Source organism: Medicago truncatula, chromosome 3 (assembly GCF_003473485.1).
Source record: "Medicago truncatula cultivar Jemalong A17 chromosome 3, MtrunA17r5.0-ANR, whole genome shotgun sequence".
Lineage (NCBI taxonomy): Eukaryota > Viridiplantae > Streptophyta > Magnoliopsida > Fabales > Fabaceae > Medicago > Medicago truncatula.
In genome coordinates this window covers 34,818,025-34,838,950 of record NC_053044.1, presented here as the reverse complement: position 1 = coordinate 34,838,950, position 20,926 = coordinate 34,818,025, and the positions used below count along the sequence as shown (strand labels likewise).

Here is a 20,926-nt window from a genome sequence, read left to right as displayed (position 1 = left end):
TAAACATAGCTAAATGGAAAAAAACCGTTTCATTTACTTAATCCCGGATTTAGTGTAAATCAGGCTGGCAGTGGTATTATGTTTACTCAAAACACTCATCGTGATAGCTTTGGGATCATGCTTTTCGCTTCATTTAGCATTTTCCGGAGGGTAATGGTGCAGTTGAAGTAAATAATACACAGTCGTGAAAATTCACGAAGTTGCAATTCGCAATAAATAGTATTTTCCCTTTAAAGTTAAAAAAAATCCATTGTGATAAGAAAGTGGTTCTAGAATATGAATGACATAAAATCAGAATTAATTCTCTTGATTCCATGTTAATGCACATATAATGAAGGAAATAAATGATAATATATATTTCTATTTTATTCAAAACAAAGTGTAAGATATCAAATATAACATTCTTGTCTTGACAAAAAAGATATATACTAACATTCTTGTCAATCAAGACTTGATCAATGGAAATGAATGAAATACCAAGTATTCATTGATTTTAAGAGAAATAGTGGAAAGAAAATTGCTAAACTTTATTGTCTATGATGAGAATTGAAAGCAGTGATAATTGGTGGATCATACATATACCTCCCATTCATAATATAAAAGCATCAACGTTGCAGAAGTCATTCATCTATATATTTCCCTTCATTTTTTCTTTTTTTACTAAGGGAAATGTATAGATGAATGACTATTGTATAATACTCTTTAGTTGAACATTCGTTTATACCAACTTTACTAGACCGAAGACTATTTGTCCAATCATTTTCTCTTCTAAACAGCATGGCTTCAATTTTTATTTGCTTACAAAGACAACTATGGTTTCAATCCCTTGTGATATTTTATTTTGATTGAAATATCACATTGATTAGCAGCAGCAAAAGTCATTCACAAATTTTGGTTAGTAACAATATCTTTTAAAACTTTTCGAAGGACGTATATATTGCATTGAGACAAACTCAAGATGCATCGTTAAAAGGTGAGTCTTTTTTCATTCAACATGATTTTTCTCAAAGATTCAATGATAAAATTGTTAAGTTACACCATTTAACTTGATAAGACAATTCTTTGAGTGGTTCCAAAGAAGTTTATGAATATTTGATTAAATATACGAAGGTTTTATCTTCAGCCAACATATTGATTTTTTGTCATGATACAACAAATAACACAAACTTGATAGCCAATTTCAATGTCAACTCAACTACAACATATGAATGTTGATGTATACCTTAAAGTTATCCTTGAATGTGATGACAACGAAAACTCCAAGGTTATTTTTTATGGTAAGGCATATGAGTTTTGTTCTGCATATTGTGATTGTAAAGTTTTTATAACAAAGGAATGTATTTGGAAGGTAAAGGAGGTAAGCCTTTTAACAGGGAGTAGGAACTAATAACTTAGCATGTCAATCTTTTACAACGGAGATGTTCATTTCATATGAAATTGCTTCCCTTACTTGATAAAAATTAGTTTTTAATTTAGGTCTTATATGTCTTACAATTTTGAGAATAGAACAAAAAGAATGTTGAGGGTGCCAAAAAAAACCATATGGGGTCCTCATGATATAAGTTATAGCATGAGAATTTTTAAACATTTATTGGCATCCTGAAAATTTTTGTTGTTCCATTCTCAAAATTGTAAGACATGATACAAGACCTAAAATAAAAACTAACTTTTACCAAGTAAGAAAATCAATCTAAGATAAAATAAACATCTGCGTTGCAAAAGATAGACATTCAAAGTTTCAAGTTCCTACTGTCGGTAAAAAGACTTTCCTCCTTTACCTTCCAAATACCTTCCTTTGTTATATAAATTTTACAATCACAATATGAGGACAAAAACTCATCTGCCTTATCATAAAAAAATTACACCTTGCAGTTTTACTTGTCATTGCATTCAAGGATAACTTTAAGGTCTGCATCAACATTCATATGTTGCGGTTGATCCGGTATTGTAATTGGCAATCAAGTTTGTGTTGATGGGTTGCTAATTAACATTTGAACTTTAGAGTTACTAGTTTTATTCCGACAAAGAATCAATCCGTTGGCCGAAGATAAAATCTTACCTTATTTAGCTAAGTATTCAAGAACATATTTGGAAACACCCAAAGAATTATCTTCTTCAGGTAAATTATGTACCTTGGCAATGTTGTCATATAATATTTGGGAAAGATCAGGTCGAATGAAAATATAAGATTTACCTTTTAACAATGCATTTTGAGTTTGTTTCAATGTAAAATATACGTCATTTGAAAAGTTTGAAAATATCTAGTTACTAGTCCTAAGTTTGTGAATGGCTATTCCTCGTTTATAGAGTTGGATGCAAAGAGGGATATCTCGGGTATTATGAAATATGTACTTATAATCAGATGATGAAGACATGGACAAACAATGAAAGGATCATGACAGAGCTTGTATTTAGTGTGCTATATGTTGAATGAATCAATTTATTTTGTATTGAGAAAGTACTGATTTGTTTACTATTTCAGCAGTTTTTTTGGATTAGTAACTTATTGTTCTTGTTTTAAACTTTAAATTGTGGTGACTCCAAGTTTTTTATTATTATGCTGAATATAGTTTCCTGGCTCAAATGAAATAATACTTTTCAACGTGTAATACTATTTAATATTCTCATGTATGGTTAATGATGAATAGAAGTGTTAAGATTCCACTCCCTTAGGAGGATATTGGTTTGCTTCCTTTTTTAGGAGGATTAAATGATGGCTACTTAGTTGACAAATACAATGTCAAACTCACTAAAGGGTAGAACTTCTATTTATTCATACTAATAAAAGAGTGCAAGTTGATGGAGTAAGTATCCATTAAATTATTAATATCTTTCCATCGTTATGTAACCAGGGCTTCTTTCTCTACTAGCTAGTTAACCAAAATTATGCTTTTGTTATTCAGGTATCAACATCACTGAATTCTACTCAGCTTTTTAGGCATTTGGTTGGGAGTATGTTAGCTGCCTTTTTGGTTTTGCTGGTTTGCTTTTCTGAGTGCTTTCTGCGGGAGGCCTTTTAGGAGTGCCTTTTTTTGGTCAACCGCATATATACGGTGGCCATTGGTTGTAATTCGTTTTCTCTTGCAAGTGTGTTTGTGTTTCTTACACATACTTGTAGTTAATGCAATGTGGTTTTTGCTTTCATGGTTACAGTAATAGATTGTTTTAAATTGGAATAGATGAATGGATATTAATGTTGTTGTGAAAGATAATGCAATTGATATTGTGTTGGCCTTTAGAGTTATATGCATTGGCTGATGTGATGATCAATGAAATTGGTGAGTTTGGTATCATTTTTGGGTCTGGAAACAATAAAACAATTGTTACTATGTGCACTGCTATTTGGAATTAATTTATAAGAATTGTGTTTTCTTGTGCTTAGGTGTTAGAAGACTTATTGGTTAGGGAGTTGCCTTCTTTATTTTTAGGCACTTTGATTTGTGCAGTGGCTGTGGTTCATCCAAGATCACCCTAGAGATTTTAAAGAGGACAAAAATAATAATCATAGCTCATCCAAAAGTGATTTATATTAAGAGTTGTTTGGAACCGGTTTTTTTTTTGGATAATATTTGGGTGACATTGTGGTTGGTGACATTACCAACCACAATGTTACAAGTGTGCAAAACAACAAAAAAATCTTGTGAAAGAAAAAGAAGAAAGCTACATGTGACATTGTGGTTGGCCAATGTCACCAACCACAATGTCATCCAAATGCTATCCTTTTTTTTTAGGAAGGACTTTGAACGACTACGTCTATATTTTGAAATATTTTTGATATTTTTCAAATCCTCTTAAAAAAAAAACAATCATTAAAACGGAAGAAACCAAACACTCAAATTTTGATACCAAATGCCATTTGACAATGGAAAAGTTTGCACATCTAAAACCAGTGGTGAGACCGGGTTATCTTCGAATCTGACTCCACTACTCTAGTGCAAGCTCTATCCTACGTCTCCGGGTCATGGTGATTCAGAATTTTATACTATTGTTTCTAATATTATTTATCAGTTATCTTTACATTCCAACTTCAAGGTGAAGTTTATTAGGAGACAAACTGACATGGTTGCTCATACCTTAGTTAGGGCAGCCGGTTCTTGGGCTAGTCACCGTATTTTTGATTCTTATCCTTCTTATATTGAACATTGGTTGATTAATGATAATAGTTAACTTTGTTTTGGTAAAAAAAAAAAAACAGCGGTAACATCAACTAACTGTATATTGTTTTTAGGGTTAATGGTGCTTTACCTCCTGTAATATAGGTCATTTTTTGTTTTCCCCCTATAAATTTTTTTTTTTGATTTACCCCCTGTAAATTTTTATTTTTTTTTTGGAATACCCCCCAATAGGTTATAAAAAAATAAAGTCTTTTTTTTATGACCTATTAGGATTTAGGGGGGTATTCCAAAAAAAAAATTTTGCAGGGGTGTAAATCAAAAAAAATATTTTACAGGGGGAAACAAAAAATGACCTATATTACAGGGGATAAAGCACCATTAACCCTTGTTTTTATATATGAAAGGCTCTTCAATTATGAGTTATAACATGGTATGCTCAAACAATCTTAATTCACAAAAGTAAATAACAGAAATGCATATTAGGCAAAAACATAAAGACACATACCCAGATATTACGTGATCAACCAACCTGCAAGAATTCACTTAAAATCCACAACATATTTATACAAATCTCTATTTCATTTTCCTGCAAGCAAATACAAGTGGGATGGTTTTAGAATGAAATGCCAATGTGTGACACAACCATGTCATGCAAGATTGTTCACGAGTTTTTTGTGTGAAGGTGGATCATCTACAAGTGACGGATCCATGATTTTTGAATAGTAGGAGCACCATATATAAATTTATCCTCTACGATTTTTGAATAGATGTGACTCAAAAATGGATTTTGAGAAAGTGAAGAATCGTGACACGATTTGGCAACCGTGTCACGATTTTCTAGGCAGTGAGCATGGTTTTCAGGGTGTCCAATCGTGACATGATTTTGGGAAAAACATGACACGATTTTCGGCTTGTTGGGCAAGTTTTCAGGATAAGGTTGGTCGTACCTTGGGTCGTACGCACCAAACGTGACACGATTTTGGGAAATCGTGACATGATTTTGTCCAGATCTGAACACAATATATGCATTCTTTGACCCATTTGTTGGGTAAGCTTGGTGAATCTTATGGAAACCAAAGGAGAGAACTTTTAGGGTTTTAGATACTAAAGATGTGAATCTTGGAGAACCAAAAGAGGGGGCTCTTGGGAAAATGGTTGGTGCCCTTTTAGGGGTTAGATTCTAGAGTTGGGAAACAATTGTAAACACCTTGGGAGAGTGAAAATCATGAGTGTTTTGTTCATTGGTGAGATTGGGAAAATTGGTAGAAATTGAGGTTGTTCTTTGTGAGCTTGTTGAAGCTAATTTCATGTAACTCATTTGTATCTCTTTGTAAGAACTCATTTGTATCTCTTTGTAAGAACTCATTGACACCGAACTGGGTCAACATTTTCTTGGTGTTGTTATCTTTTCTTTTGCTTTCTTTATCTTGTTTATTCCTTAGTTGGATTGTGGTTTTGCTATGCACTTGGTTTATAGACTAGGTCTATATTATTGTTGTTGCTTGTGGTTTACTTTGGTTGTTGGTTGCCATTGATACATGCTCCACACATTATAGTTTGTATTGGTGTAATTTTGAGTACGCATTCACAACAAATATCAATAAAAATATCTTTCTCAATATAATTAACTAAACAATCATTTAACTGATCATTTCTCACACAATTTCGCATTTGATTATTGATAATATTCATATTATCGAGAAAGAATTTGAGATATATGATGATATGTGTGAGCCAAGGAAGAAATAATTTGTGTTAGTGTGGGCCCAAATGGTCAAAATATCAACTATTGATACATATTGATACTACTAAAAAAGTGTTTCTAAAAATTTTGTGTAGGCACAAGCCCACACATGAACCAACATACATCCGTCCCTATCCCCTAGCTTGCTGCACAAGTCGATGTTCACCACACCATGCAGAACCCATAATCCTATATCAAGTCTAACACTGGTGGCCTTGCGTATCTTCAAGAAATTTGCAAATGACCCCGAGAAAACCAATAATGATCCAATAATAGGAATTTTTACATTCACCTGCTATTTCTCGTTTTAATGAATTTTCCATTATTGGATCATTGTTAACTTTTCCAGGGTCATTTTTGAATTTTCAGAAGATTCACGAGGCCAGTAATGTTAACTTGATGTAACGGTAAAAATATACACCACATTTGCGTGCAGTTGCAACTTACGCACATAGTCAATCCTCGGTAGTTGTTTGATCAAGATCAGACAATTAAATTTCAGCATGATATCTTAAAATATATAATAAAAAAATAAAGTTTTGATTTTCTTTAGTTCGTCAGATCGAGAGGGACAAATATCAATGTCTTTGACTGTGTGAGCAACAACCTGACCTAGAAAATCCAACTTCGTCACAATACTTAGTATGAGGATGAGAGATTAATTGAACCCTCACCTCAAAGTAGACAAGGGTTCCATGTTGTCAAAAGTTTGTCACATTTATGCATTCAATACACATATACAAGAAGTAAGATGAGACGATTTAAATTTTAAGTTCAGTATTTTTATTTTAAAAATAAATTATAAGTTACTAGGATTAAATCTAGGTTATCTCCACATCAACTAAAATATGGATTGTCTGATCTTAATCCAAGGACCACTATCAAATGCGTGAAGAGTGTCTTCGTGTGAGCTTAGCTCAGTTGTATAAAATATGCAAGATTCCGTTAAAATGAGTGAAAGAGTCTTATTTTATTTTATTTTTTAATCGTCGCAGCGCCAATACTCAGTTACGGTGTCATTCTCGTCGGAGTGATACTCTCTTCCGGTGCCGGCGGCGGTGTTGCGAGCAGAACCCTAATCAGCATCCAATGTCAGAATCATCATCATCATCATCTTCCACTCTCCAAGAAACTCTCCTCCGGTTATCAAACTCAATCACATCCTCTCTCGCCGCAACATCATACACTCCTCCCAAAACCGCCACCATCTCCGTCAAAGCATTTCTCGAACCACTCCTCACACCAACAAATTCCATCAAAGACTTCGCTCTAGCATGCGCTCTTCTCTCATCCTCCACCCTCATCAACTCCGAGCTTCTCTCATGGATCCCCAATCACCTCTCCTCTCTCGCATCTGCTTCCTTTTTCGAACTATCCCAAATTTATTTAACAGTTTTCAATAATAGAAACACCGAAAAGGTTGCTGAATTGGGTTTGGATTGTGACTTGGTTCCTCCAGAGAAGAGGTTGCTGATTGAATTGTTTCCTGAACTGGTTCCTATTTTGAAGGAGAGGATTAAGGAGAGTTCTTTTGATAAGTCTGATGAGTTTGATGAGTTTTCTGCTGCGTCGGCTAGAGTTCCGGTTGGGTTCGCGATTCTTGCTGCTTATCAGTTTAGATGGTTTGTTACTCAGGTATGAGGATGAGTATTTTGTTTTGTGTTGTGTTTGTGATGACTTCAAAATTCGCTATGTTGCGGTCAAAATTGCAGTTGTGGACCACAATTTAAAACCATGTTGTGTCCATTATAAGATATTGATGATGTTCGGGTTTGATATGTGTTGTTATAGGTTGATTATCCTCATTTGGGGAAATTGTGTGGGTGGGTGATTCCTTGTGCATTGACTGCTGTTGATCATTGGTCGCCAGAGGTGAAGGTATGTGCTTTCGGGTTTTATGTGAATGGACATCTTAATTAAGCTCTTATAACATAAGTGTGCTTTAGGCCCTATTTGAACACGAAAATAAATTAAGCGTAATTGAGATAAGGATCTTGTGTTGGATGTGTGATAAGACTAGATGGGATAGGATTAAAATGACAGCATTAGAGAGAAAGTTGGGTAGCACCTATAGTAGAAAAGATGGTTGAAACTAGGCTTAAGTGGTTTGAGCATGCAAATAGTAGATCAAATGAAGGGCAGTCAAGTGACTAGAGTCAGAGGAAAACCTAGAAAAACTATAACAGAAACTATAAGAAAGATCTAGAGATGAGTTGGATAGAAATATGGTATTTGATAGAACATTATGACATTGTTTGATCTATTTAACCGACCTCACTTAGTGGTATAAAGCTTGGTTGTTGTTGTATAACATAAGTGTTTTTCATAAACTGTTTATGAATATCCTATCTCTAAAACAAAAGATAAAATAAAGTCAAACTGTTTTTATATAAGTTATAAGTTGTATTCATAAGCTAATCTAGAAAGCTTATCAAAATAAGGTAGAAACAATCATGGACATGTCATTAGCTGTTTCCATAAGTTTTCTTACAAGTGCTTATGTCAGTAGATAAACTCAAACAAACCAATCCAAATAGACCCTTAGTAACAAATGAAACATGAAGTTGAGGAGGGGCATGTTCATGAAAACAATCTAGTGTTTTATTTGTGACGGTTCAACAATTTTGAAAATCACTGCTTTATGGAAAGGACTGAATCTGAAAGTTGTTCAATGGGTGGTTATTGTTTTATCGTTTATAATTTCAGGGACAGGGCATGGTTAGCTTTGCGCATCTTGGGAAAAATGTGGATGCTGCTGAGCTTGGTGGGTTTGAGGATGTGATACTTGATGCCTGTTGCCAGAATATTGCTGCCGATGATGAAGTATGGGATTGTGTAGTTGAGGCATCAATAACTCTCATGTCTCTTACGCAGAAAAGTAATCCGCGCAGTCCGTGGTGTGTTGATCTTTTTCCATCCCATTTTATTTTAAATGGTTTAGCGACATAGGAATTTTAATATCTTCACGTGATAAATACCATGTAAAATTTTAGAACTGGAATGATTAGCTAAACAAACTGAATATGCTGGAAAATGATTATCGTTTAACTATGAATTCCTATGTCTTTGTGCATTAGAAAGAAAATGAATTTGGTTCTTGACTGTCGTCTAGACTGAAATTTGAAAGACTGTCTTCAGAAATGTGGTATTTTATAGGAACCAGTAATTATAGTTGACTGGTCCTGATTTCCTTGACTTGATTATTACTTATTAGAGAGAGTAACAAATTACGCAGACGTGCTTTTTTATTTTGCTTTCAAATAGCTAATAAAGAGAGATTAACGACTTCACATCAATAAGCCAAGGAGCACATATTATGTTATCTTTTACCAACTGTTATCATGTTTATTTTTGTGTTCAAGAGAGCTGAATTAGCTGATAATGTTTATTTTTAATAGATGGAGATCTGTAGATTTAGTTCATGATAGGACATTTTGACGTTTGGTCCAAGTAGGCTGTAGCAGAGTACACCAAATGGGAAAACTTTGACCATTGTTGCTGTTATATTATGTTCGATCAAATGACCTTTGATCTCATTGATTGCAGAGTCAAAAGATATACTGACGGATATGGGCAGATTCGAAATGCTGTGTTGCAAGTGAAAAATATTATTAAAAACTTGAGAGGGAGTCATTTAGTTTGGATAAACTGACAGATGGAAAATTAGATAATTAGACTAGTTGAGGGAGTTAGAGTTAGTTGGTTAGTAGCAGGAGGCTGGGATGATTAGATAAAAAGGCATGTCCTTGTAAATAAGAAGAGGGTTGAGATGGATAGATATCTTATCATTTGAGATAAATGAGTCCTTAGATTACAGAGATTGCAGATCCTCAAAGTTCTTCAGAGTTATAATCAAATAGGATTTCCCCTTTTCCTTGAGGTAATAAAACACTTTGGCATAACAAAACCATACCCATGGTGGATGTCAGAAAGTGTATATTAGTATCTCAGGTTTATTAACAATGGGCTACATTTGGGCTTTAACTTTTAGCTATGAGCAATATTGTGTTGGGTCCTTTCTTTTCGTATAAGAAATAATTGCCAAAACTGGGCAAAATTGAATAAGCAGAGGAATAATTCGAAATAGAATAAAGCTTTCTTTCTGGTATTATCAATTGAATGGAAATGATAGGAATGAACAAGATGATAACCTTGCGCACAAGGCTACTCCAAATAAGCATTCTCTACTTTACTATTTCATAAAATGATTACCTTCCTTCCATTGGGAGGGGTTTAGTCCTATTTACAACAGATAGGGCCAAAATACAAACAGAGTTGATAAACACAAAATAACTACTATCCTCCATGTAACAAGCCTAACAAACAAAACCAACTAATAACCAACTTAACTAACTGATTTATAACCTCATTTATATTGCATACAAACTTTACAATTGGTCAATGATTAGCCTTCAATGTTACTAACTTAACTTTGGCCTATCTTGTATCTGGAATTTCATTTTTTAAATGTCTTGAGTAGGTTTGAAAAGATGTTGAATGAGATGTTAAGTCACTTGGAGCGTCAGCCAAGAAACAAAGAGCGCCGCATTGCATGGCTTAAATCTGTTGATTCACTACTTAATGGAGTTGGTCTTGTGCTTTTAGCTCACTTCAGGCGCATTTTTCCATTATTTTTTCAGTGGATGCATGCAGATGATGATGACACTATTATTTTGGTGAGTATCTTTACGTATCGGAAAGCTTTAAAGCTTCACCAGATTACAAATCTGAAGTTTGTAGGGCACTTTTTAAAGGAAGCCTTATGATTTTGATTAAACTTTATTTTCTTAAGAACTGAACCAAAATCATTGGCTGAACTTGCAATGTTGAATTAGATCTATATTCAAAATATTTGCTGTTAATTTAACTTCTAGGGGTTTTAGCACTGGCTTTCATTTCTCTTTATATGGCTTTGACATTGATGAATATGTATTCAATTGTGTTCTTTTAATTTTTTTATGCCAAAAATAATTTCTGTTTAACTTCGATGTACTGGTACTCTGCAGGTTCTGAAGTGTACTTATGTAGTTTTGAGACTGACATGGATTAGGAACTCACCTTACGTTGCAAGGTGAGTTAAAAAGTTACATCATTAAATTTTTATTTCAGATGAATGTGGCATTAAGTGGTCTTTGGTACAGGATATCACATCATTAAATTTTTATGTCAGATGAATGTGGCATTAAGTGGTCTTTTGGTACAGGATATCACTTCTCGATTAACTTTAGTAGCAGTTTTTACTTCTGTTTAATGTAAATTTTGAATTGAAACAATGAACACGAGAAAATGGGAACATGACTTACTCAAATTGGTGTCTGATATTTATTCCATTTAGGAATAATATTTGTACTAATTTTTGGTATCCATCTCAAAGGAAATGATGCCTTAGGAATGAATTTTCCTAGAGTAGTTATTTATCACGTTCTTTAGTACCACTGTCAAAAAAGTCTTATGAATGAATTTTCCCAGAGTAGTTACTTATCACGTTATTGAGTACTACTGTAAAAAAATGCACTAGTGCTGACAGTTGACATCCCATCCTATATATAGACAACATTTTAGTTGAACACTTTCTGCATCTGTTTTCTTCCAAATTCATGTTTTTTTGTTTTGAATTATGAATGACAACAATAACTCGAGGTTTCCATGTCGATTATGTGGCTGAATACACGTTATGTGGATATCAATATTTTGTTACATTTCATTATGTATTTTCCTTATTGATCTAATCCATTTTGGACTTGTGATTTGACTTCAGGTTGGTAGATAAACTTGCTCTTGTGTATAAGGAGGCAGCATTGAGAAAAGCCCGGGAAGAGATTAGAGCAAATATAACTCAGATACTGGTTCTACTTCAAGAGTAAGACTTTATTTTTGGAATAGTTTCAACAAACAATGTTATTTTTTATTCATTCCCTGATTCAATATCTTTCTTGTGTTCATAGAAGCAAAGGCCAGCATTTTAACTTAGCTTGGGACAAGCATCAAACCGATCCAGATTTGACCAATCTTAATCTATCTTTAAGTGGAAATTACAAGTGTAATCTTGATTCCCTGCCTTCAGAAAATAGTACGCAGAGTTCTGGAATCGTTCAAACATGATAATTTGACATTCATTATGTTTTATTTAAGTGCTACATTTGTACAATTTTGGAGAATGTATATAAAAGGAAAATTTATGGGTACAATTTTAGTTCAAAGTTTTATTTTATATATATATTCTTTATTCAAAATAGAGAATATCTCAGAAATCGTACTACAGAATTTCAAGTGTGGGAAAAAAATATGAATTTTATCATTAAAATAAACAAATGTAAGTAGAGTTGACATATATGAGTAGATATCCAATTTTACAACTCTTTCCTCAAAGAATATACGACAAAAAGACATTACTCAATTATCCTGGAATGCTTAAGTAGAGAAATTTCAGTCACTTATTGCAACTTTTGTACTGTGGGCTTTTTTTGCATCATTGCTATAACTCAAAAGAGGACCCATTCAATGAGGCTTTCTATGTGGGGACAAAAAAATTGTATATTAGAGTCAAAGATTCAGAGTCTGGTCACTAGCATTCTAAACAAATTCACCTCATTGAAGTGAGGTTGTCTGTGCAGTAACTAAAACAAAATATTGTAACTTCATCAGTGCTGTCTTCCCAAGAATGATGATGTAACTTCATCCGTGCTGTCTTCCCAAGAATGATGACCCGATTATCCCTTTGTTCGCTTTTTGGCTTCGCTGTAGAGTATTACTCCGAAGACTGTGAGTCCATAACCCATCATTCCAGTAACTGAAACTGGGTTTCTAAATATTAAGATTGAAACTACTACAGCTACAGCTCCTTTAGCATTCCCTAGCACCTGTAAAAATCAACTTTAAGATTAGTTAAAACATCAATTTAGATGATCACTTCAAGCATGATGACAGAAATTGTTGAAAAAAATGACTTAAAGCGACAACTAAATATCAGAGTACAAAATAGTACACAGCTGGTCCCCAGCCCATCTACTTATTTATGACACTTCATTGATCCAAAACATCCAGTGCTAAACAAAGCCTAACATTCTTACAGAGGGGAAAAAATTAAAAGTAATTTGAAATGTGCTAGAATTTCATTTTTGATTGTATGTTTTCATGACTAACAACCTAAACACTAATTGTATACATTTACAAAATTTACATGTTAATTAATCATATCCAAAGGTCATATGCAGCAATTCATTGCAAAACCTGATCAAATATTTATGTTGCTGATGGTATCAAATGAAATCACAACTAAATGGGAGAGAAAGAAAATTGGTCCAGTTATGAACTCAACCACACAAATTCTGATCATAGGTAATGATTCATCTTGAAAAATTGATTATAAAAAACAAAATAAAATTGATTATAAAACACTTTAAAAGCATATCCAGTAGAAAGTTTAGTGGCACTCCCTAAATTAATTTTAATGACATCTCTGGTAATCACAAGAAATATTCATATTATAAACTTTGTTAAACTAGACTAAATATTGCTAGGCATTGTAAAAATTAAAATAAAATAAGGTAATTTGTTTTCAAAAAACAAGAGATTCAAAAATCACACAAATGATTGCACTGATGAACATTACAAAATACCAGATTAAAAAAATAAAGGGGACAAAGACCATGCTCATATTGTGATACAAAAATTGTGACTTGAAGATAAGAGCATTTGACAACCACCAAAGTCTGATGTTCCAACTACCAACAAATGAGAGAACTTGTTGGAGTGAAAGTTAAATTAAATATAGAAGGAAAACAAAGAAGGATAACAACAACAAGTCAACAACCAATTCTTAATCTCATTGGGTGGGATCAATTACATGAACAAATTATGCTACAATGACTATCATAGATTATGTCTATAACCCAACTATTGACCTCTATTTTAAGTCTTAATAGTTTCGAAAGAGAGATAGCAACTAATTTGAACAGTTGAGACTTACCTGAAGGGTCAGAGCACTGGTATGTTTCGTGACCAAAAAATTGGTCAGGTTGACAAAATAGGCAAGAGCCGAGTTAAATAGCAGATACCAAATTATCTTGGTATCGTCTCTAGCAAGAGCAAACGTGATTCCAACCACATTTTCTTCCATTATAAGTGTGGCGGGAAGAAGGAAAACCACTGCCATTGGAGCCATGTAAAGGAGGAGATTCATTGAATTCAGCTTCTCTCTGATACACAATAAAGATCTCAGTCCAATTTGAATATATAACTTGAAAACACCAAAAAGTAAAACGATCAGTTTCTTTATCCTTACCCTTCAGAAGAAAGCAAAATTCCTTGTAGCACTGATTTTAGGGCTCTTGCAGCCGTAGCCGCAACACATACAATGAATCCAAATAAATGGAAACTTGGTTCACCCTATGATCAAATAGAGGAAGAGAAAAACATATCAGAAGCCAGAGTATTTTTATTTTTCACATATCAATATCACTCAAAGAATACATCAAAGGAAAAAAAAATCTACTATTGCTTAAAACTGGATATCAAGAACTCAGTTTAGTGACAGTGTAAACATGTATTACTCAGATTCTCAATAATGTATTTCAAACATGTTTAAGAAGTAATATCATGCACTGCTAAAACAAATATCATTCAATGCCAGTACAGAACATATTCAGACTATTGTGTTGTGAGTTTATTAGTGTTGTCAATCGACGAAAATAGCGTTTTGTACAAATTCTGTCACACTACAATGCTTTAGTGTTGTTATATTTGACAAAACTTTGTACTAAAAGCGTATCAAAGAACAATAACAGTTTGTGCAAATTCTGCTATGCTAAAGCTCCACTATTTGACAAAACTTGTATTTAGATTGAAATCTTAAATAAATTGAATACATCAGTTATCTCTCACCAAAAGACAAAGTTGACTCAACAATAGCCTAAATACACTTAACAAATTGCTCATTGAAAAAAGAAAAAGAAAAAACGTAAATTAAGTCTTTTGAACATAGATAATGATCCAAAAGATTAACTAAACTAAGTTTCTAACTTTCCAATACAACACATAATCTCGTATAACCATTTGAAATCACATCCCAAACAAAACTAAACTAGATATAATTTGATCAAACCATAAAAAAGTCAACACCCAAATAAATCCCCCATATCATACCATTCCCATTAATTAACAATGCACAATATCATACATATACTAAATTGCAAAAACAAAAACAATGAACAAGGGTGATTGAAATGTTACATACCCCACTAGCAATAACAACACCAGTAACAACAGGAACAAGGGTAAGATAAGTGAGACAAGCCTCCCTCTTAAAGGTCATAATATAAGCAAAAATGGCAGTAAAGAAAGGCGTAGTCGCGCCAATAGCCTGATTAAACGACACAGGAAGATATCGAAGCGAAATATTCCCAAACACAACAGAAACACAGAAAATCAAACTCAAAGCAGAGATCTTAAAGAATTGAACCCTGGATCGAATAGTTTGCATAGGAACAATCTTCATCCATGCTATAGCAACATAGCTAAACAAAGAACACGCTGTCATATGACACATGGTGAGAAAAATAGGATACTTGAAACCATAGTTGCTTAACAAATACTTGTTCAATAGAAGAACACCAATGTTGGATGAATACCATGCTGCTACAAGACCTATTGTGAAGAAACGTGTTGAAGCACCCTTCATTGTTTTAGAACCTTTTTGATCTTCAGAAACCTGTAACAATTTCATGATTGTGATTAGAAAAGGGTAATGGATCTGGGCATTGAAATGGGTCGAAGAAAACGGAAAAAGTTGTTGACTTTAACGGAACAAGCCATGGATCTGTGAATCCATGGCTTGGGGGGGTTTGGGGAGATTAAGGAATGAGGGAGAGACAGGAGAACGAGGTGAGTGGTGGGTCGAAATCGAATTAAGGAAAAGTTTGTTTTTTTTTTTGTTTTTGTTTTGATGAATGATGGTAACAGAAAAATGCTTGCGTTATGATGTTTATGTGTTTGCCAGCATCTATTGAGAGAGAGAGAGAGAGAGAGAGAGAGAGAGAGAAGAAGAAATAAATTAAGTGAGAATATTTAAAGCTATATAGTTGAAGTGTATTATTGCAAAAATAAAATGATTTTTTTTAATCAATGTAAAAAAAAAAAGTTGAACGTGTATTATTGTACTTATTTAATGATAGATAATTGATTCTTTAGGTCAACTAATAATGTCGAGATTGTTACCTTAGAAAATGATTTTGAAACTTTAAGTTTGTGTGATTGAGTTTTTCGATAGTGCTTGTTAAAAAATTTGTTTTATTCGATCATATTTATAAATAAATTTTACTTTTTCAGATACGTTGAATAGTTGATGTATCTGAATTATAATATGGTTTGGTTTATATACAACAATTATTTAATAAATGTGAAAAGAGAATACATTTATATTAGATGAAATAAAGATTAAATTAGTTTAAAAATAAAAAGCATTTTTGAAATTGAAAATGGATTTAATTTAGTGATGAATGATGATAGATGTTGATTTGGATTTTTTTTTTTTTTTTCTTTTCTTCTTTCAATTGTGTTTGCTCGTCTCATTTGTAATTATGATGTGATGTAGGTTTCAAGAAAAGTGTAAAGTGTAGAAGTTAAATTTGGAAATAAGTTTGATTTTTAGTTAATAAAAACGTAACTGTTCTTTTGCAATTTATTTCTCATGTTAGCTAGGGGTAAAATCAAAATAATTATATTAAAATGTTTAAATTATTATAGGCACTTGTTGTAATTGTGTGGTCAACGGATTTATATAGAAATTATAAAAAGTTTATAGGGTAAATTTCACTTACCATGTTAATGTCATATGTCCAAATAGTACATATTTGACTTTTTTTGGGTACAAATACAACTATTTGACTTATTTTTGACAAACAAACAAATTATCTTTATTTGTTGAAAAAAAATGCACTTAAATGCTCCCACTATATTTACAAAATAAGAGAGTATAATTTGAGGGGAGTTCGATATATTCTTCAAAACTAAAGGATGTAGGTGTCATTTATTGCACATACCTCTAAAGAAATTATTGTAATTTGACTATTATTATGACAATAGTTCGATAATTAAACAAGTGTTGCAAAATTGAAAGATGAAAGAATTAAAGTAAAAAATGATTTAGTAAAAAATAAATTGAGGAAGATTAAATAATTCTATGAACTTTAGAAGATGAATTGTAGGATCCATTATCATCACCCCACGACTTTGGACAACTAGGGTCGTTAAACATGTGTTACACTTACGAGTGTCACTAATGAAAATAAAGGAATAATTTATTAGGAATAGTCAAGTTTGGTTTTTTGGTGTCCTTGCCGGATTGGTGTTGGAGGTTGGTTGTTACGCCTATAGGCAGCATCCTTGTATTGTTGTTTATACCGACTCTTTGCGTCTTGCATGAGTTTTCGTTTCAATAAAATTTTGCTGATTCAAAAAAAAAAAAAAAAAGGAATAGTCAAACTTAGGTGCAAAAATTGGATTAGTGTGTATTATTGTTCAATGTGTGTGACATGCTTACATTAATAATTTTTGAAGTGATATTGTACTCCATTACAAAAGATAAAATAAAATAAAAATGGATCACCTGTTAAGAGCATGCTTAAATTTGAAAAAATTTGTGTCAATCTAAACTTTTCAACCTATTTTGACTCTGAGAGAACATAGAAAAAGGATTTCATGAATAACTTTAGAGAAGAAAAAAATCTTGTTTTGGAGGTAAATTTTACTTTGATTCTGCACGAAAATTGTAAATAGATGCATAGATGCATATAATCACAAAATCATAGGGTTTTAAATATGAACCGTACAGTTTTAGTTGAAACATATTTTGATTTTATGTTTAAGAATCAAATGATTAAGATCGGGTGACCAATATCATATAACGGTGTGAATGTAAGACTATCTCAACTGCAATGAACTTAGTTGGTCCAAGAAAATTTGGCAATTTTGGCTATGTTATTAAGTCTTGTCTTGGTTACTTTAGGAAATTTCTTATGAGATTAGTAATCAGAAAGAAAAAATTCAAAGGCGTATTATCAAAGATTAAAATGGCACATCCCCGTGAGCTTAGCTCAGTTGGTAGGGATATTGCATATTATATGCAGGAGCCGGGGTTCGAACCCCGGACACTCCACTTCTCCACAATTAAATTGTGTGAGCTCTAGCCACTATGTTATTAAGTCTTGTCTTGGTTACTTTAGGAAATTTCTTATGAGATTAGTAATCAGAAAGAAAAAATTCAAAGGCGTATTATCAAAGATTAAAATGGCACATCCCCGTGAGCTTAGCTCAGTTGGTAGGGATATTGCATATTATATGCAGGAGCCGGGGTTCGAACCCCGGAAACTCCACTTCTCCACAATTAAATTGTGTGAGCTCTAGCCACTAGGCTACTTGACCAAAAAAAAATAAAAATGGCACCATACAAAAATTCGTTGAAACCCGATTTGTAGTGTAAGTACTTCTTTATTGTTAGCTAGGAAGAGGAAATTTTAGGGGACATTAGGATTGATTTGGAGGTGGGTGGAGATAGAAATATACCCTTTTTTTGTCAAAGTTTGACTTTGAATTTTAAGTATCTATCATTACAAACAGTAACAAATTTTACTATGATTTCATTTACAAAATGTTGAATGTATGCTGCTAGGACTTTTAATATTTTTGGGATGAAAAGGAGTGTAAGGTTTAGGGACCGATAAGGATATATTTTGGATTGGGTCAAAAGTTGCAAAAAAATTATTGTACAAAAACTATTGATTTAAGTTTTTTAAATAAAAGAAAAGTTAAGGAATAAGTTTTCGGATCATGCTAACCGATGTTTCGGGACATTGGTTAAGAAAACAAAAAAAAAAGTTTTAAGTTGAAAGTGAGACTTACAACTTTCAACTTAACCTCGGCACCGATTAAGGAATAAATTGAAGTTTTATACTATATAATAATTACATGATTTTAGTTAGAGCAATGATATTTGAACAACCATTTGGTACAATCTATTTGACAATCTTCATTTTCTCTCTTTTCATTGGTCAAAAACAATGGAGAGAGAAAAAGGGAAAGAGAGTAAGAATATAAAGTGAGTATGAAAGAGAAAGTTATTTAAAAATTCTGAGAAAGTGGTTGTACAAATATCATTTCTCTTTTAGTTATACGATGAAAAAGTAAGTTAAGATGAAAAAGATTCCCAAACCTTTTCAAGTGGCCAGCCATGACCATGAGGGAGAGAGATGGCACCTCCTTCAGAAACATTCACATTCACTACGGCCCTTGTATTATTTTTACCATATGAATAATAATTTGATGAAGTAGTCAAATCAACCCATGGAATATGCCTTTGAATATTCCAATTAACATGTGGTGATAGTGAGCTCAATTTGTACCTTGCAGATATTTCACCAAGTTTCTTCCTCCTACCTGAAAAAACCAAATAGATCAATTCTTCATGTATGATCACTTGATTTTGCTTAAGGATCATATAGCAAAATAACACGTAAGAAACAAAGAGAGTTTCATAATTTGTGAATTTGGACAACATATTAGTAGTACATGCCAGTAATAGCTATGCCAGTTGCTGGAGAAATAAGAGTAATTTGAGCCATTGAAGATGCAAATCCAAGAGTGACAAGTTTAACTAAGTTTGGACACAAGAAAGTGAGTAAATAGAAAGAGGGCAGAGAAAAGAACAAGGCAATGAATGTGAGCTCTTAATTGGTACCGATTCAATGGTGACAGTGATGTTTTGTTCCTTCAATAAAACACATGATTAATGTAGTACATATTTCAAGCAAAAATATATATATAGCACTAATAAGTTCAGGAAAAATTTGATAGAAAGTATTGTGACTATGAAAGAGAGAATCTAATAGAGATATTCCAAATATTCCTCATCTTATTGACTGATCAAAGTGTTGATGATCCTATTATATAGAAAGGAAAAACAATATAACAACCAAAATAACAAAACTAATGTAGAGGGTTTTATTAATTATCCAAATCCTAGCTTAGTTTCATAATCTTTCATAAGTCGGATTGTGGATGTCAAGAAATCTAAACTTGTAAACAAGAGAGAGAAAAAAAAAGATTAAGTGTCTCTTTAAAAACTGAGATCACGATGGTGTCGCATGTTTGATCAACTTTACTATTTGTTGGTTATACAAATTCACGTCTATATTACATAGAGACGTGAGAAAAGCATTTCAAACGCTCATCCAAACATACTATAAGTGTTAGGGAATACATATACGTTGTTTACAAACCGAAAAGAGCAAGATATAATCTTATGAGACTCGGATTGATTTTCTCTCTAATCATGTGACAATCTATCTAATATGCTTGATTCTCTTATGAAAGAAAGTTGGGTTGGGTTCTCTTATGAAAGCCTAGACTATTTTTCATGTTTTGATTCTATTGTCTAATTTTGTATGTCCAACATCAAACTTCATCTTTTAAGTTCCTCATTTAATATCCAAGATCATACAAATATATGGCATTCATATTTGTAAGCATTAAGAACAGTAAGATTGGATTAAAAGATAGTAACCCATAACAAATACAAAGAATTGGAATTATACGAAATCTATCATTGAATTTCTCCCGCAATCCTAAGATTAAAAAGTCTACTCACTCACGATTATAGTAGATATAACAAAATAATATAAAAACATTAAACAATAGGAAGAATATATAAAAACATGAATTTATCAAAATAGCAAGTGCAAGAGTAAAAACGATATGAAACTAAGAGAGCTTAAGAGTTTTGGAATGTAAAGGTGTGACTCTTCTAAAGCTAATATGTGCCTTATATAGCCAACACAATCATCATAATTCCAAAGTTTAACCCACATCTACTAGACAAGTCAACCCAATTCGAATCCTTCTGTCTCATCAATGCCTCCAACGGCTAGCCATAATCTTCCACTTGGTAACGCCTCAACGACTTGTACTAGACGGAGCTCGACATTGATGGTGCACCATTCTGTAACGACCTTGATCAACTGATCAACAACTCCAAAACTAAGCCTATAAAAAGAAACCCTTCATCACAAATATA

The 20,926-nt window shown here is 32.8% G+C and overlaps 2 protein-coding genes across 3 annotated transcripts; one reads left to right on the top strand and one right to left on the bottom strand.

Moving 5' to 3' along the window:
- The first annotated feature begins 6,812 nt into the window (after positions 1-6,812).
- LOC11408197 (uncharacterized protein At2g39910) lies at positions 6,813-12,047 on the top strand. Its single transcript, XM_003600795.4, has 7 exons — positions 6,813-7,494; positions 7,651-7,737; positions 8,566-8,756; positions 10,340-10,535; positions 10,866-10,930; positions 11,618-11,719; positions 11,805-12,047. Exons 1-7 carry the CDS (start codon positions 6,949-6,951, stop codon positions 11,959-11,961), a joined length of 1,344 nt encoding a protein of 447 aa, XP_003600843.2. The 5' UTR covers positions 6,813-6,948; the 3' UTR covers positions 11,962-12,047.
- Positions 12,048-12,163: 116 nt separating this feature from the next.
- On the bottom strand, positions 12,164-19,644 carry LOC11411361 (probable sugar phosphate/phosphate translocator At3g11320). 2 transcript variants are annotated; one of them, XM_039831422.1, is made up of 6 exons: positions 19,423-19,644; positions 19,067-19,290; positions 15,095-15,568; positions 14,144-14,247; positions 13,829-14,057; positions 12,164-12,719 (listed from the first exon to the last, which is right to left on the bottom strand). In XM_039831422.1, exons 3-6 carry the CDS (start codon positions 15,536-15,538, stop codon positions 12,570-12,572), a joined length of 927 nt encoding a protein of 308 aa, XP_039687356.1. In that variant the 5' UTR covers positions 15,539-15,568; positions 19,067-19,290; positions 19,423-19,644; the 3' UTR covers positions 12,164-12,569. The 2 variants fall into 2 exon arrangements, with proteins under 2 accessions (XP_039687356.1, XP_003600842.2); XM_003600794.4 differs by having other exon boundaries at positions 19,427-19,644.
- Positions 19,645-20,926: the final 1,282 nt, after the last annotated feature.